This window comes from Taeniopygia guttata, chromosome 1, assembly GCF_048771995.1.
Source record: "Taeniopygia guttata chromosome 1, bTaeGut7.mat, whole genome shotgun sequence".
NCBI classification, from domain to species: domain Eukaryota; kingdom Metazoa; phylum Chordata; class Aves; order Passeriformes; family Estrildidae; genus Taeniopygia; species Taeniopygia guttata.
In genome coordinates this window covers 63,220,341-63,237,635 of record NC_133024.1, presented here as the reverse complement: position 1 = coordinate 63,237,635, position 17,295 = coordinate 63,220,341, and the positions used below count along the sequence as shown (strand labels likewise).

At 36.2% G+C, this 17,295-nt stretch overlaps 1 protein-coding gene across 1 annotated transcript in view; it reads left to right on the top strand.

Moving 5' to 3' along the window:
- FREM2 (FRAS1 related extracellular matrix 2) overlaps positions 1–17,295 on the top strand; it is a 123,737-nt gene that overhangs the window by 59,515 nt on the left and 46,927 nt on the right. Inside the window, exons 3-6 of the mRNA XM_002194643.5 lie at positions 5,498–5,644; positions 7,799–8,029; positions 10,693–10,818; positions 11,690–11,941. Of these exons, the coding sequence (XP_002194679.5) occupies positions 5,498–5,644; positions 7,799–8,029; positions 10,693–10,818; positions 11,690–11,941 (756 nt within the window). The remainder of the gene's footprint in view (positions 1–5,497; positions 5,645–7,798; positions 8,030–10,692; positions 10,819–11,689; positions 11,942–17,295) is intronic.

Genomic DNA, 17,295 nt, shown 5'->3' with positions numbered 1-17,295 from the left:
CATATTTGCTTGCACAGTTTTTGTCAATGAAAATCAAGTTAATCTCTTAATCAGAACCCAGTTAATCTCCTGCAGACAGGACATAGACTGGAATTGGGAATTCCTTGAATTAACCCAGTGTGAATCTCCAGACTGCCCTTGGAGACATCCTTAGTGACACTTAGTTGACTTTTATGAGGATCCAAACTTAATACGCACTAGATGACCTTGACATTCATGCCTTGTCTCTCACTTCCTCATTCCTTTTGTAAGAAACTACATGGTATTCTTCAGATATTTCTTCTGTTACGTGGCTTTAGGCATTTGCTTGTTCTGAGCCCCGTCAAATGTGGCCCTTCCAACTTGTTTCTTGGGGGTAGACATAAAATGAAAAAGAGTTACAGAAAGTACTGAAAGATGGAAACTGTCTGCAGTTCATTGGATACCAGCAATTATACTCCAGGCAAGCTAAGTCCATAATGCTGGGAAGTGTGTATTTTCTCATGAGACGTTCAGAGAAAGCATTGTTTTAGACCCTAATCACTTGGGAGAGGTTTAGGGGGTTTGTTTTGGCTGTTCTGCAAATATATTGACTTACAGTGGCAGATGCAGTGCAGGAGAGGGCACACTCCAGCACGTTGTTTTAGTAATTGGGATTTATTTCAGTATACTTGAAAGACACTTTAAAACATGAAGCATTTTAAAGCTTTTCTAATCCGGTAATATCATTAGGTTATCTTATGCATTGTTAAAGTTAGTTCAAAACTTTCTAGAGGCACCTGTGGTGTGCTGAGTTAACTTAGGCATTTAACTTCTGCAATTTCCATATGAAATTAATGCAGTTTTACAGTATATACCCTTTCTGATGGTCATAGCAGAGGAAATAGCATTTGATCATAGAATCAGATTAGTTTGGGTTGGAAGGAACATTTTCAGGTCATCTAGTCCAATAATGTGGTGCCCCAATGCATTGAGAGCAAAGCATTTATTGTCTGCTTTATTGCTGGCGGCAGTGGTGGGGATGAGAGCGAGGGAATAGTTAGGCAGAAAAAAATAGCTGCTTAAGGTCTTTGACTTTTTAACCTGAAGCTAAAATGTACTGGGACCATTACACAGTATGGCAGATCAGAGTTGTTGAAACTATGTGCATTGAACTGGGCATATAATATCTATGTATTTATTCTGACTAGCAGAATCACCTAGGATTTATATGTTTCTCCTGTATTCTGGTAAAAATAGGTTTATACTTTCCATGAATGACTAGGGAAATAGCGTGGGGAAGTGGAGAGTGCTGAGGTTCACAGAAGCTTCATGGCTAAATGGGGAATCATGATGCTGAGAACTAAAATTTCTGCATTTTGTACCAGATTTTGCTTCTAATAAAACTGTTGATGGGACTTTATCCTGGTATGTATTAACTGACTTGCCTTGATACAAAAGAGGCAATCAAAGATTAAAAAATGGGAATAGATGTCTCAAAATGGACAATTTCCTGTTCTTCCCTCTGTGTGCAACAGACATGTGGACATGTAAACAAGTCAACAAGTATTGCACTGCTATACAGTGATTCCTGAACTGTAGGCAGACTGTTAATACATCACAGCTGTTTTGATTCTCCTTAGTAACATCCTTTTGCAGTCTGTTTAGAAAGAAAAATAAGAAGAGGAAGGAGAAAAGACCAGTAGAAAAAACTTTGAAGAAATTATTTTTTCTTAGTGCTTTATTTACTGGTTGTTTTTTTCCACTCTCTTCTTTTTGATATATGTTCTTTGTCCTGGAGGAATTTATAGGTTGGGTTTTTTTCCCTCATTAAACAACCTTAGCTAATGACTAAAGAGAGCAGATACATTGTACCTTGGAGCTCCATGTCCCAGATAGCTGTGTTTGTATAGACATATCTTGTGCACACAATGAGTGTGTGTGGCTGTGGTTATGCAGGGTAGTCACTCTTGCTGATTAATCTCTGATTTATGCCACTCAGCAGGGTAGTCAATATCTGCATCAAGATGCATCAATTTCTGTTATGTCAATAAGTGAATACTGAGCTGCATTTATATGCTTTTATTTATGAATTAGGGTCTAGAGAAGCTCCTAGGGACAGCAAAATTACAATGAGGCTTTCCTTACAGAATGGCCATTTTTTGGCCCGCCAGGTCAACAGTGCTCAAGGTACACAATTTAATGTTAGAATTAATTTTTACACTGTCTTTACATAGCTCTGTGATCTATGGAGAAAACTGGGATGGATTCCTTCCTTCTCTGAGCTCTTTGCACCATGATAGAAAATTCTGGCAATCTAATATGTTTTTTTTCATGGAGGATTATAATTTTAAGATACCTGAACAGCATGGCTGGAAAGATGAATGCTTGAATGGGAATATTAATTTAAGTATTTTTCCTTTGGAACAGTTGACTGACCAAGTCCTCCTCCCCCTCCTCTTTTATTCATGTTGTGTAAGTGAATCTGGTTTTTCCAGATTACTTGATCTTTTTAGGAATTTCCTGTTTGATGATCTGTGAAAAAATAATACGTCACTGTTTTCTGGCAGGCAAACAATTTACTGACAGGATTTCTATAAAGACCAATTCCAAATTATATCTATCTTTGACTTGTTATATACAGGCAAAGCTTTTCAGAGAGTTTTGTCCTTATGGCCTCAGTCATGAAGTCATTTTGTGACTCATTTTAGATCCTAACCTTCAGCTTCTTACAAAGTTTCTAAATGTGTCTCACAACTCTTGCAATCTCATTTCTCATTAATATCTCACTGCACCACCTCCCATCTAGTATCTTCTGATTTGCCACTGCTGCCCTCTGTTCTCTGGCAAAATGCTGGAAATGAGTTTTCATGCCTCACTTTAGCAGCATCTTACCAACCACATTTCATTGATGCAAAGTTCCGTTGGATTTACCTTGTTCTAACATTGCGCTCCTTCCTTTTCTGTAGTCTTAAAAGTAATGGCTTCCCTCTCTGGACAGCTGATGTATTTGTACTGCCAGCACTTGTCTGGAAGAGGAATAAAAGCAAAACTGTCACTGGGGCATAGTAGCTTGATGATTTGCCCAGCACCTAAATGTCTGACTGTGCCCAAGGGCAGTGCTTGTGAGCAGTGCACAATCCATCTGCTGATAGAAATACTATTGTAGGGCACGTATTTATTTTAATAGTGAACCAAATGAAAGTGGCATGTGCTGTTTTCTGAAAGCTGTATTTTTATATTCTTCACAGGTGTTGTGTTTGTGTGGTGCTTGGCTCTATTATGTTGTAGCAGTTTCATCCAGATTAGGCAGGGGGGAATTCACCTTACCCAGCATTAGATGGCTGTAATAAAAGTGTCTACAATGCAAAGGGTCACTAGAGTTTTTATACTCTGCTGAAGAAAAATGCAAATATTTTTGCATATTTCAAGGCAAAGCTAATCTTTTTCAAAAATAAATGCCTAAATTAAGTCATAGCTTTACAAAATGCCTCTTTCCTGGGTTTGGGTATAAAGACAGTTTAGGATTTCTGGCCCCAAAATAAATACCTGAAATTAAGTAAATTATATCATATGCTTCCTGCTCTGTTTTGTTAGAGGTCTGTAGTAATAATAATAATAGTAGTAGTAGTAGTAGTAGTAGTAGTAGTAGTAGTAGTAGTAATAGTAGTAGTAGCTAATAATAAGAAGGACAGCAGTTTTATTCTGTGGGACAGTGGACTGTGAAATGCCTTGTATAAATCAGAAAACATGTCTTCTGAACATAAAAAAAGCACAAAGTGAAAACACAAAGTTTTTCCTATATTATTCCTATATTATTTTCCTAATATACCTATATTATTTTCTTAAAGCTGATGGGCTTGGTATTGCACATTCTAAAAGGTGAACATTATATATTTCAGGGACAGAAGTAGGTCTGTAAAAATGGAGGCTTGCTGTAACCCCCTTAAGAAATATACTTTTTTGTTTGGATGTTGGGGTTTTTTATTCTATTAAAAATAGGAAAAAAACAGCTGAAAGCAAGAAATAAGTGGAATGAAGACAATAATAAATATTTTTATTGCCTGTCTTATGCTTTTTTTCTTCCTAAATTTCATTTATAAGGGACCTGTATGTAAGATGTAGATTGTGTGCCTTTGTCCACAGCACATTTAACCCTAAGTTTTTTGGATAAGAGAACAATTTATGCCAGGTTTTCTTTTGCTTTCTATCCTCTGGTTAGAGTATCTTTTGTTTTAAAGGATGCAAACTCTGCTAGAAAATTTTCCTTTACTTTGGCAGTTTCAAATACCTGACATTCTCATTTGTAGTAAGCTCATGCAGCAGTATTTCTTCTCACTAGTGGTGCAAATAGTTTCTCTCTCCTCTAAATGACAGTAATTTTCAATCTTTTTTATTTGTCAGAAACTTTTATCCTTCTCTTAAATTATGGTCAAATTGGGCAGTGTGTTCAAGGGTGGCACAGAAATTACTTTTCTCACTGGATTAGAGAAAAAGAAGTATTCTTTACATTTGTCCCCATAAACTAATGGGAAAACATAACATACAGCTAACCTAATGTAAGTGCTGTTGTAGTTACTGCTGTAACTCTATAGCTGCTGGTTCTCTCTGGTGCTCATTAGTTTCTGGTATGTGTGTTTGTAGCCTTCCCCTTTGTCAGAAACAATAGAAATCAAAAGAGCAGAAAGGAACAGGGTGAGGAGTGCAGGGAGATACTCCAGTAATCATTTCCCTCCTTTCATTTACACCGTACCTTTGCCTCCATGTGAGATTGCACAACTTTAGTTCCTGGTTTTTCTAGTAGGCAAGGCAATAAAGAAACATAGAGGCTTATCTTTGAAGCAGAGTGAAAGCATGTGGAGTGGCTGCCTCATGGAAAACTGGAAGGGGTAAACCAACCTTCATTTGTCTCTTCCTCCAGTAATTAAGCCATGAATTAATTTAAATGCTTAGATATGTCTCTCTGCTGTTCACTTTTTTCACCAGCTTGGGTACAGAGGTGCTAATTTCTAAAAGAAATTTCTTTCACATTCAAGACAGTTGGTACCTGATCAAACCTTGTTCTGTAGCAGCACCTTGTGGGAAGGAAATCAGACTACAGTCTCCCACACAGGCCAGCATTCCCAGAAGACAGTTGCTGAGTGAGCATTTGCCATCAGTGAGCTCAGCAGCTTATTTTATTCCTGTAGAACTTACAGAAGTCTAGAGTAATAAAAAGCACATCCATTAAGATGACATACAGGCACCCCAAATACATTTTAATTAATACCTGATGCTTTTCTCTTGAGAAATAAGAAAATTAGTGTACTATATTTGTATGTATTTAAGAAAAAATTTACTCCTATGTGTATCAAATGTGTTATGGTTAAGTTCCTTACTTGTAATTTCTAAGTTTTAAATCTTTAAAACCTTTGGATTGTCATGTCCAGATAGATACATATCTTACCCAGGATACAAGCTTGCATGAACCTCCAAAGACAAAGTAATCTTTAACAAAAATGAAATGTTATAATTATATATTTTTAATTTTGTTTTGCAGGAGGCAATAAGCTGAAGAATCAACATTTTCGCCTAAACTGGGCATGGATCTCCTTAGAAAAGGAGTATTACTTAGTAAATGAAGACACCAAGTATCTTGATGTTGTTCTTAAACGGAGAGGTTACCTGGGAGAAACCTCTTTTATAAGTAAGTTCAATTCTAACCTTATCAGTCGCTTCTATAAATCACTGCCCAGGCAGTTGATGTACTGTATCAGTCCAACTATATCCTATGGCTGCTGTTTCACGATGAGAAAACTATATTCCAATTAATATGTTTATTTATTAACAAGTGTATCTTTTATATGCTAGGTATATAATTTCTTTAGTTAAAAAATGAAATGTTTCCTTTTGTGTTTTTTTGTCTTCTGTCAATTAATTTCTGAATAAACAACTGAAGACATAGTCCTTCTTTCTTTGATTTGATTGATACCACTGTTTATTTGTTTCACAGAATGCAGTTTCTGTCCAGAAATATAATGAAAAAATAGATTATGATGAAAAAATAGAGTTGTAGCAATTGAAAAAACAACAATAAACATATATCATTTTCCAGGAAGGCTGTTGTAAGCAGGTCTGACCAGCAGCTACAAGCATTAGGCTCATTTTCTTCACTCAATGTTGGCAGCCAACTGAGGCTGATACAGGAGGTGTTGAGAACTGTTTGCAGTGTCTGGGGAGTGAAAAGGTGAAAAAAAGGTTGTGTTATCACATCCTGCAACCTCACACCTGTTTCTAGCTTCTGGATCTGTTTCCTCCTCTGAAGCATTTGCACCAGGGAACATTATCCTTGTACAATTTCACACTGAAACCTATGATGAGCTTATACTGCTTAGAGAAAACACTCAATTTAAAGCTGTTTTTGCAGATGTATGTAAGCATTTACCTGGCAAGTTTCTGTTTAGGGCTTTTTCTGATTAAAAATCTGAGTTTCAGGTAATGAGATGCAGTAGTGACACCTATTTTGACATGAGATCTAGGGTATATAGACCTTAACCAACAGGCTCTTACTTAAAAGACTCAGTTTTGAACAGTGAACCAACTTTATTAATATATTTATTTTAAAGAGATAAATGCATAGTTAAGAATGTGTGGTTTAAGTTAATTACTGGTTTTGAATAACAAATGCTGATATGACTTCTGATCCTTCAGATAGAGTGTTTACAAAATTTTCTACCTATGGATTTAAGGTCAATTTCAGTATTGAGCTGACAGAAAAATCAGCAAAACCAGTTTGAGTAACATGCCTCCAACTCCCTTAATCCAGCAAATGGAATTACAGAATTGGAAAGAGTATAAAACATATTGGTCAAGATGCATACTGGCCTTTCTGGTCAGTATGCAGTGCCAAAGTGGCTGAAGGTTTATAGGTTATATGAAGTTGGCTGTGAATTAGGACAAGTCACAAGCCTGAAGAAAGAAAGGCAAGGTTTGTAGGGAAAGATCATATGTTTCAATGCATTAAATAAAGCAGCTGTAAAAAAACAGAGAAGGAATAAGTTTTAAGGGTTTTTTTTCTGAAAACCTGAGAAAAGCCTTTAAGATTTCAGTTGAACTGTGGGATTTAAACAAGGCCAAACACATGAGTTGGAGACAGTTATAAAATACTGTCTAATTTCCATGAAGGTCTTTCAGACAGCCTTAAAGTGGGAGTGAAATGCCTGTGGAAACCTGTTTCAGAGCATTCTGAATCTGAGGCTGGAAGGCCTGTGCCATCTCTCTGGATTGACTTGTTTGGATTTTTTCCCATGGACTTGCACTTCAACTTCACTTTAACCTAATGATTGTCATTATGCAAACACGGAAATAAGAGGATCATAATTTTTAAAAATTCTTATTGCAATGACAGTGAGGGCAGTGCTTCAGGTTTTGCACCTTCTTTCATTTTTATACAGTATATTTTCCTTTGTGTCTGTGTTTTCCTTAGCTTTCCCTTCAAAGTCTGAACTTTCCAGGGATATTTTTATTTTTTTCTAAGAAAAATAAATATTTTCTAGGGTTTCAGGCAGGATGCTTTTTAGATTTTCTGGAAAAGGAGAGAACCTAGAGGGCTAAAAAGAGAGAGAAAAGTCTGTCCTTTTTGGATATCCATAATTGAATTATGGGGAAATGGAAATTTGATATAACTTCAGAAAATGTAGAGTTTTTCGACTTCTATATGTGACACCCAATATAAAATTGGTCAAGAGTAATGTTCTCAGGTGGTGGAGAGTATATTTTTCTACATGTCTTTTAAATGTGACACAATGGGAGAAAAATTACCAGTGATGTTTATAATGACCTGAATTTCTGATTTTAATAGGTATTAGCACCAAAGATGGTACTGCCAAGAAAGATAAAGACTTCAGAGGAAAAGCCCAGAAGCAAGTACAGTTTAATCCTGGTCAAACCTTAGCTACATGGCGAGTTCGGATTTTGAGTGATGGTGAACATGAACATTCTGAGTCCTTTCAAATTGTTCTTTCCGAGCCCGTCATGGCAATTCTGGAATTTCCTGCTGCATCCACAGTGGAAATTATTGACCCAGGAGATGGTGAGAACCTTTCCAGAACTGTACTGCTAATATGTGCATATACCAAAAGATAAACTGGAGAGCAAATGCTGTGAGTAACAGTGGATACTAAAGGTTTACTGTCCTCAAAATATTTCTGAAGACAGGCTTGGGCATCAGGTAGCCATTTATCCTCTATCACTTTAAGTTCTTGATGAAGGGTTTACTCAGATAGCATGTTTTTTATGAAATAACCACAATTTCTTATGATATGTTATTTCTAGGGGCTTAGTTTTCATTTTAGGTATAACAGGTTTTCCATTAAATATGTTTGCAGACTGAATGTGTCTGACGAGTTGGCTGGAGGCTGACTTGATTTACTCTGCCATGGTAATTCATGTTGGAGAGGATGGTACAAGAGAGTCTAGGCTGGTTGATCACAACAAATTTGGTCTTGCAGCAAACTACTTGCATCAGTTAGGCCGCAATATGAACCTGAAAAGCTCAATAATTGTAAAGTACATTAGACCAAGTGTAGCACACGCTGTGTCAAGGTTAAATATAAATTTAAAAATAAGGAGATTTTAGAAGATTTTTAAAAAGAAGTAGAGCATGCTCTGGCTGCTTTGCATCTTTTCAGCTGCATCCAGAAACTTGAACCCATGGGCTGTAAGAAATCTGACCTTAAGAAATCTTTTAAGTACTGGACAACCGTAACAACTTGAATTATATGGTCTTCCCTAATTAACATTTGAAGAGTGTTGGGTGTGGAAATTATCAGAAGTATCTTAGTTCCTAGTTACAAATACAAGTTAAACCAGAGCTTATCTCACATCCATTTTTAATCACTGAGAAAAATAGTGTTTAACTTGAAAAGCAGCATATATGAGACACAGAAATAACTTGAAAATGTGTTAAATCTCTTTATCTTTTCTATGATCAGTTAGATAGCACAGTTAAAGGTAATTGACTGAGTCTTCTTTATGCCAACAACAGTATTTTGTATTTCTTACATAAAAATAAAATTTTTTCAGTCCCAGAGAATTTGTATTAATGGTACATAAAGAGAAGTTACACAGGACAAAATCAAATGCATAGCTACAAATCAAGGAATACCTAGAAGAAAACTAGAGAGAGAACTTTGAGGAAAGAACTGTGTTTCCTAACAGCATTTTGAAGCTCAGGGTTTACCAAGCTCACTGAATAAGAACCATCAAGAGTTTTATTCTTCCAGTGAAAAAATCACTGATTTGAATTGTGTAGCTTTATGATCAAGACTGAGTTTGTTCAGAAAGCTGTACCAGCCTCTTGGGGTATGGGATATTAGTTAATGTTTCATTGGAAATACAGATTGCATAGGGATATGGTTTTTTTGTACTAGCTGTGATGCTGTAGCTCATTCTCCTCCAAGCTTTTATGTTGTTCATAAGGTCTGTTAAACTTTTATAGTGCCATTTTACTCCTAGTTGAATAATTATGACAGAGAGAAAGAGGCAACCAAATAAATCAGATTCCTGCATGTTTTGGAAGCTTAGAGTTTTTTATTTTGCCAATTAAATTCTAAAGGGAGAAATAGAAGGAATGAAATTACTTTTTAGTGGTGCCTTTTGCTTTACTGTAAAACAAAAAAGTAGGGATTTGATATTTTTCAAATTTTTGTCTTTCCAGAATAGTGAGTAGTCTCAGTCTTATCAAACCTGACTTACAGCATTTTTAAGGCAGGCTTTTAACCTCAAGTCATGCTAGTAGTATTAGAGAACTAAAACCTGGAACATGCTTTCAAAGAAGTCACCTGACAATTTTCAGAACATTGTTTGCCAAAGTACTCTGAAATGATGAAAAATTTGCTTTGTGCAGTCTGCTGATATCACTTAATTTGATATTATACAGGATTATATTCTGTTTGGGTTGTAGTCACACTAATGAAACTGTAAAGGTGCCTTGTAATTATGTGTGTACCGACCTTTCATTCTTGAGTTTTTGAGAGAACAAGAACAAAATTGATCCTGAATCTCAGTAACAGCATAAAACCCAGCAATCTGATTATATGAGCATAAAATAATGAAGGAGTTCAGAATGCATCTTAGTGGGTTTTTCCCCTGAAAAAAGATCTGATATCCTTTTATATGATACATTTTAGAGCGAGATTTCTCCTCAGACTTCACTGACTGTATTGGATGGGTCTTCTTCTAGTAAAAAAGTAGTGTAGACATGTAACCAACTCAAATCAAATGTCCAAGTCAGAGTAAAATGTCAAGAGCTCAACCTTGCTCCTCAATGCCAAATTATATTTCTGGTTATCTTGATGCAGTAGGTTAAAAAATGATCTTGGCAAACCACATCCTGTGTGTGAGCTATGCTATTGATACTTCTGTAGTTAACAGTTAATAATTAAATACCATGGAAATAATAAGAAACATAGACTTTGTGGACAAATTCTCCAAACAGTGTCTTGCTCCATTAACCCTAGATAAACAAATTAGTCACATTAGAGACCACTTTAGAAGGACTTGTGAATTCAGACCTAAGGATCTGATTTTCTTTTCCATTTCTGAAGTACTAAGGAACTCTACTTCTCTCAACTTTCAGATTTTACTGACAATTTAGTGACATTGCCAAATGCAAGTTATTTGTTGCACTTTAGAATATTCATAAATGCTCTTAGCTAATGTACAAATGACTTTATGAGGTTCTTTTCTTTGCAGAATCAACGGTCTTTATTCCTCAGTCCACCTATACTATTGAAGAAGATGTTGGTGAATTATTTATTCCAGTCAGAAGAAGTGGAGATGTGAGTCAGGAACTGATGGTCATCTGCTACACACAACAAGGTAGTAGAATCTACTATAGAATAAAAAAAAAAAAAATGGCAAGAGGGGAAAAGAGAAAGAAATTTAAAAATATTTATTCCATATATTTTATAATAAAATTGTTTAGAACTCTGTTAATTACTTTTTCATCTAAATATCTTCAGTCTCAACTGGAAATGTATTCATCTCTGCAATCTGTCTAAGAGGATTACTGAACACAGTTTAAAAATCATCATGGAGAATTGAAGAGGATCTGTGTCCTTTATATTTCTGCAAGATTTTTATATGCAGCCCCTTATATCTGAAAGTGATGAGAACTGAAAGCACTGCAGTGATTGTATCTTGAAAAAGATTATGCAAAATAATATTGTTTAATTGTCATACTTGTCCTTCCTCTGATTTTCAGTCTCTTACTAATAATACATGTGCAGGGCATGGGGTTTCTACACCTGTGGTTTCATTTTTATTTTTTTTATCTGGAGAGCTGAAGCAATATTTTGTGCAAAGTGATCTGGAATCCAAATAAATTGTTTTCATGACATTCTGTCTGTTCAAGTCCACTGGTATCTTCAATATGGGTAAAATATACTAAGGTAATTAACTGGTAATCCTCACAGGGACTAGTTTGTCAGTCTGCCTCTTGTGATAGGCAATAGCCCTTCTGACTGGAAAGGTGCAAATGATTCGAAGAACCACACTCTTCCATTGTATCATATACAGAAATAGCAGAGACCTCAGAAATGGGCCTGTGGACCTCTGACCATGTTTACAGCTTATCTTATCACCAAAAAGTAAACAGAAATTCAAAGATAATGAAAATAAAATTCCACCTCTGCGAGGAGATCATTGTAACCATAATATGTATAGTGACTGTTTTCCTTTTATGCCACAGGAACAGCATCTGGCACTGCCCCAACCTCTGTACTTTCCTACTCTGACTACATATCCAGGCCGGAGGATCACAACAGCATTCTACGTTTTGACAAAGACGAGCGAGAAAAAACGTGTCGGGTCGTCATCATAGATGATTCCTTGTATGAAGAGGCTGAGACCTTTGATGTTTTGCTGAGCATGCCCATGGGTGGAAGAATTGGTGCAGAATTCCCAAGCACTCGCATTACCATTGTACCTGACAAGGATGATGGTAAGATATCATATAATTGAAGTGATACCCGCAATGCAGGACAGAAACTACGAAGAACATCACATCAAATCAGCATGTGGGTTTTGTTTTTCTTCCTGCTGGTAAAAACACATGCTGCTTCCATCTTGAGATTAGAAAATATTATTGGAAAGCTATGCAGATTTTTGAAAGTATTTAGTATTGCTGTTTTATTGTTTGACAAAATCACATGAGCAGGGACTCAGAGCAAGGAGCTGCACCTTTCTATTCTGTCACATTAACAGACATAATCCAAGATGTAACCTTGCATGGGCAGCCTAGTTTCTGTGATTCTGAGGCTGTGTCTGCAAAGGCTTTGGGCTCATTCAATTATGCTGCAAGGGCCCTATTGGAGGCCCTGATGGGGCAGAAGCCATCTAGCAGCTCCCAAGAGGAAAGCTATATTTCTGATTTGATGCTGCATTTGAATTTCTGTGTAAGTGTCCATTTGTGCTCTTTTTGTCTTTTTAATTAAGAAACTATTCAGATAAGAGTAATGTTGCTTTAGGAATTGCCTCCGTAAGGAAACACTGACAGGATTATGTCATTTGTTCAACTGGTTAATAGCTTTAAGATATTGCTTTGAAAGTGACACTTCTGGTGGTGATTAGAACAAAGGGTGTGACTAAGACAGAGTAGAATCATCGATTGTATCACCAACTGCTTTCAAAAATGCATGTATTATTGCTGCCTCAAGCCTCTTCAATGCTTCAGCATTGGAGTGACAGCTCTTTTTCTAGGAGAAATAGCATGAAAGCTTCCTGGTACAATTGCCCCATTTATGTGTGGAGTTTGGAGACTGACATCTCAACTGTAAATTCTGAGATAAGACTACTGATAAGCTTTTGAGTCCTCTCTGTAAGGCCATAAACCATCTATTGTGACACCAACATATTTCCTAAAGACTAAAGGGAGCAATTACATAGTACAGTACTCTTTGAAAGTCTGATGCCAAAACAGACCATTATTATCAGAACAGTGATTTCTCTCTAGGTAAGGATACAAAAGGCAGCTCTTCAAGGCAGGAAGTCTGCACTCATCTAATTGCCTCATAAATACTCAACCTGCCTAAATTTCTCACCTGTAATCCTGTGGCAGAGGTGACTTTGTTTTCTCTGTGCAGCATTTGGATATAGCATTAATGACTACAACAGGTTGAAAAAACAAGTCTTGTAAAGTAGGAGATCATATATTGAATGCAAGCCAAAATAGAAATCTTCATCTGACTCTGGTATTATAGCAAACACAAATTTATTCATTTAGGAGCTTCTACAACAGTTTGATTTGTATGAATAATTTTGAGGATTTTATGAACTTTAAAGTTTGTACATCGCAGAGTATAGAACATGTAGAGAGTAGCTATTAAAAATATGTATTCATGGAGAAGCTGATTACTCAAAAATTGAAAGTGTTCTGACGGCTTAAATATACATATGGAGAGTTTGGGATGGAGAGAATGATTTTCCAAGACATTAGTTAATATCAGAGACAAGCTGAAATTAGACCATCTAACTTCAGTGGGAATCTCAGTGACTCCCAATCACAAGAATACAAAACTTAATATTTTATGAGGCGCACACAAAATATTAAGGAAGTTAATGAGAAATCTCCTTTAACACTGCCATTAGAAAGCAGGAGAAGTAATTTAGTTTGTGTACACTGTTCAGTTTAAGTTTCTGCATTTATGAGCACAAGCTGCCTCAGAGCTACAGACTTTTCTACACAAATTAATTTAGCAAAGAATAATCTTATGGGATTTATTAAAAAAGCTGGGGAAGTATTTGGGAAATTAGAATAGAATATTTTCATTATCTAGCAACTGAAATATCTATGTTTGTAGGTAGGAGTGAAGAATATTTGGGATATTGAAAGATAAGGGGTCTTTGAAGGACAGATTTGGAACACTTTTTTGCAAACATTTACTTTTCTTTTTGCACCCAGAATGTTGCATATGTGGCATTTGAAATTATGTGGCATTACTCCTTCTTACAGTGAAAGAATTCCCACAAAGAATTCCAGCACATGCAAAAACAATTCACTTACCAGTAAAATTTCCAACCACATTCTTTTTAGTTTGCATAAAAATATAAAGCATGAATAGTCTGTAATTGTTTCATCTGACGTCTGTAACATTGCCTTATCTATAAAAAGCAGAGTGCAGACTACAGAGTAGATAAATTATAGATTACACCTTGTGTATTTTTTTATTTATTCACACACACGTAAAGATATATCTATATATATACAAGCACATATTAATGTAAGGTGTGTGCAATTTAGCACCCTGGCAATCATGATTGACTTCTACATAAATAGGCAGAGGATTTTAAGCAGCATTGGCTATTATTGTTTGCAGTGCACAAAATTAATTTTACTAAGTTATACCAGCTTAGTATGTTAAAAATTCTTTTTTCTTTAGCTTTTAACAGTAAGATTTAATTCAGAAGATGTCTAAGATAGAGGTTGGTAGAAGCTTTAGCACATTTGTAATAGCCTGTCAGCTGTAGTAATGCTGTAATTCTGTTGTCCACTTTAGTCTCAAATTCACATCTGCTGATACATATTTCTCAATGTTTGTTTAAATTAATCATCTACTTAACAGAATTTCTTTGGACAAATGTCACAGTGTGTCATTAGGTGACATCTCCAAGAACTGTGACTGGATTAACAATATGCATTGACTTCTTCAGGCCAAACAACAGAAATAGCAAAGGTCAAAGTTTAATAATACTATATGAGATCTTTCCTATGGAACTCAAGTCAGCACTAGCAACACTGCCTTATCTCCTCTGCTATTCAGCGTGGGTTAGTTAGGAAACACATTCAGCACCTACCATCCAAGTCTTTTATTTCATCCAAGTCTTCTTTATTTCTAGAAACACTCACCATCAGCACCTACCATCCAAGTCTTTTATTTTCAGAGAATGCCCTTAGGGTCTAAGTAAAATACCATAGTTGCTATATAATCCTGACAATAAAAAAAGTAAGAGGCATGCTCTAGTGAACTACAGTGTATTCACTAAATTCCGGGCAACTGAAAAGTTTAATTGGGGATTATGCTGTTGTGCTGTGCTGCCAAAGCAAAAGCTGGGAAATAAAAATTGAAGTATGTAGAACATGCAGTGGTATACTTATATATTGTGAATGGTGATTTTCAGATTGGTGCTGCTATTGGGACATCTCCTAATTTGGAAGGGACTTTTCCACATAGGTACTAAAATTAGATAGAAAAAAAGAAAAAAAAGATTAAGTTAGTGAAGTTAGTAGCAGAAAAACTTTATATAGAAACAAAAACATAGTTTGTTGGAGTCAGATGTGATGTGATAGTTGTTAACTGTGAACCATGGAAGAAAAGCATGCATAGGGAAAACATTTATGTAAATCATCCAATTCTGGGGTGGCACTAATCTCACTTGGTATCAGCCTCTATAACTTTAGACTTCTGATTAAAATAGGCTATTACAGGATTCTTCTATAGTTATTGAAAAGAGAGAACTACTCCCAGGAAATATCCCATCCTAGGACAAGTATCTAAATTGTTGAGTTCAATCATCAAGGATACCTGGTGCATCTGAATACATTGATTTATTACAGTAGATATAAACCCTACCTTAGAAATTTATTTTGCAAATACAATGTTGTAAGCACTACTGGGCATGAAGGACATACCTATACTGCACAGAGAGCACAGAGTTCAGCATAAAAGTCATTTGAAAGCCACACTTTACATAATAGGTAAATATTATGCATCTACGAAAAGGAAGATGAGGCTAATGTGCACTTTTCATTTCCCTTGGATAGAGGAATCCTGAAATTTAGTCTAAGGCTCATGAAAACACTCAGACCCTACTCTTCCATGGAAATGCCTTAATCTTCAGGCACTTAGCAACTAAGCTAGATCAGCCTGGAAGTGCTCTGTGTTTTTCCAGCTGAAGCGGTGACTCTGAAATCATTTCATAGAGAGAGAGAAAAAATGAGATCTAAGTCTTTTGTTAGTATTCATCTGGGAATGAAGAGCCTGTAATTTGCTTCTTGCAGCAGCTGTTACTGTCTTGTATGCCACAAGTTGATACAAAACGCTTTAACAAGGTTTGAGTAAAAGCTCTGCTTCTTCATAGTCCCAATATTTTGACTGCTCTGCTAATTTAAACTCTCTTTTACTTACTTGGTTTTTTACTGTGGGCAAATTTAAAACTCAGTTTGTAGTCACATTTGGAAACCTGAAGAGAAGAGGTGTGGTGAATGCAGAGCTGGAAGTTTGCACCTAAGGGGAAAATACTTAAGAGTTATTTTGTGTGCTGCACATTTTTTGTAAGTGGCTGTCTCCCCATGTGATTTCAATTCCATGCTACTGTATTTAGTGTTGCAGTGAGAGTGTGCAGCCTTACAGCCAAGCTGACAAACAGTCCTCCTGCCCTAGTGGAATTGTTGAAGACTCATGCTGTTCACAGCAGGAAGTACATTAAATACATTTCTTCCGCTTCATTCACATTAGATGGGCAAGAAGCTGCTCAAACTTCTTGACATTTCTACACCAAGGCTGGGAAAGCAAAGGACTCAGGTTTATGTTGGAGATTTGCTGACCATTATCTTTATACCTGATCAACAGAGCCAATCACTCATGCCATCCACATGATAGATGATAGCACTGGCTGGGAATATTTTACAGATGAGTAAACTGGATTATGGTATCCTAACGTATAAAGGGAATGTTAGAGGTCAAACAGAACAGATTAATTATTTAGTCTTCTGGAAATTTCTTTAAAACACTTGCTGTCACTTTCCTTACACTTAATTAAATTTTGAAAATCCTTAGACCACATTCTGGCAATTGGTACACTAACACTTATCCAGCTTCCTTGGAGTAGTAAAGTACATATTAATATTTACTATCAATAGCCAGGAAAGTCAGCTCTGCAGTGTTACACTATAAATATATGCTTTGCATTGGCTTCTAGCAAGCAGGCACTATGAACTAACTCTCCATGTGTAAACTGGGCCAAATTTAAAGCTTATGATAACTGTCTTATTTACATTGTTATCAGTTAACATTGTTTATCAGAAGAACATCCTTATTTCACAAGGCAAGGTGGAATCTCCTTATTTTCATTGGTCTCCAAGGCAGGCAAGTCAAATGTGCTTTTTTCTCTTTGCCAGTAGGTCTGTCAGATCTTAAACTGAACAGGTGGTTGATTAATCTTGCTAGTTAACATCTGCTAGTGCATTTGTCCAATTTTAATTACAGTCTGAACTACAGGCAGAGCAGGCCCACTGTTATGTTACAGACTAGAGTCATGATTTGGCCAACTATCCATCACCACTCTCTGGAGATGCCT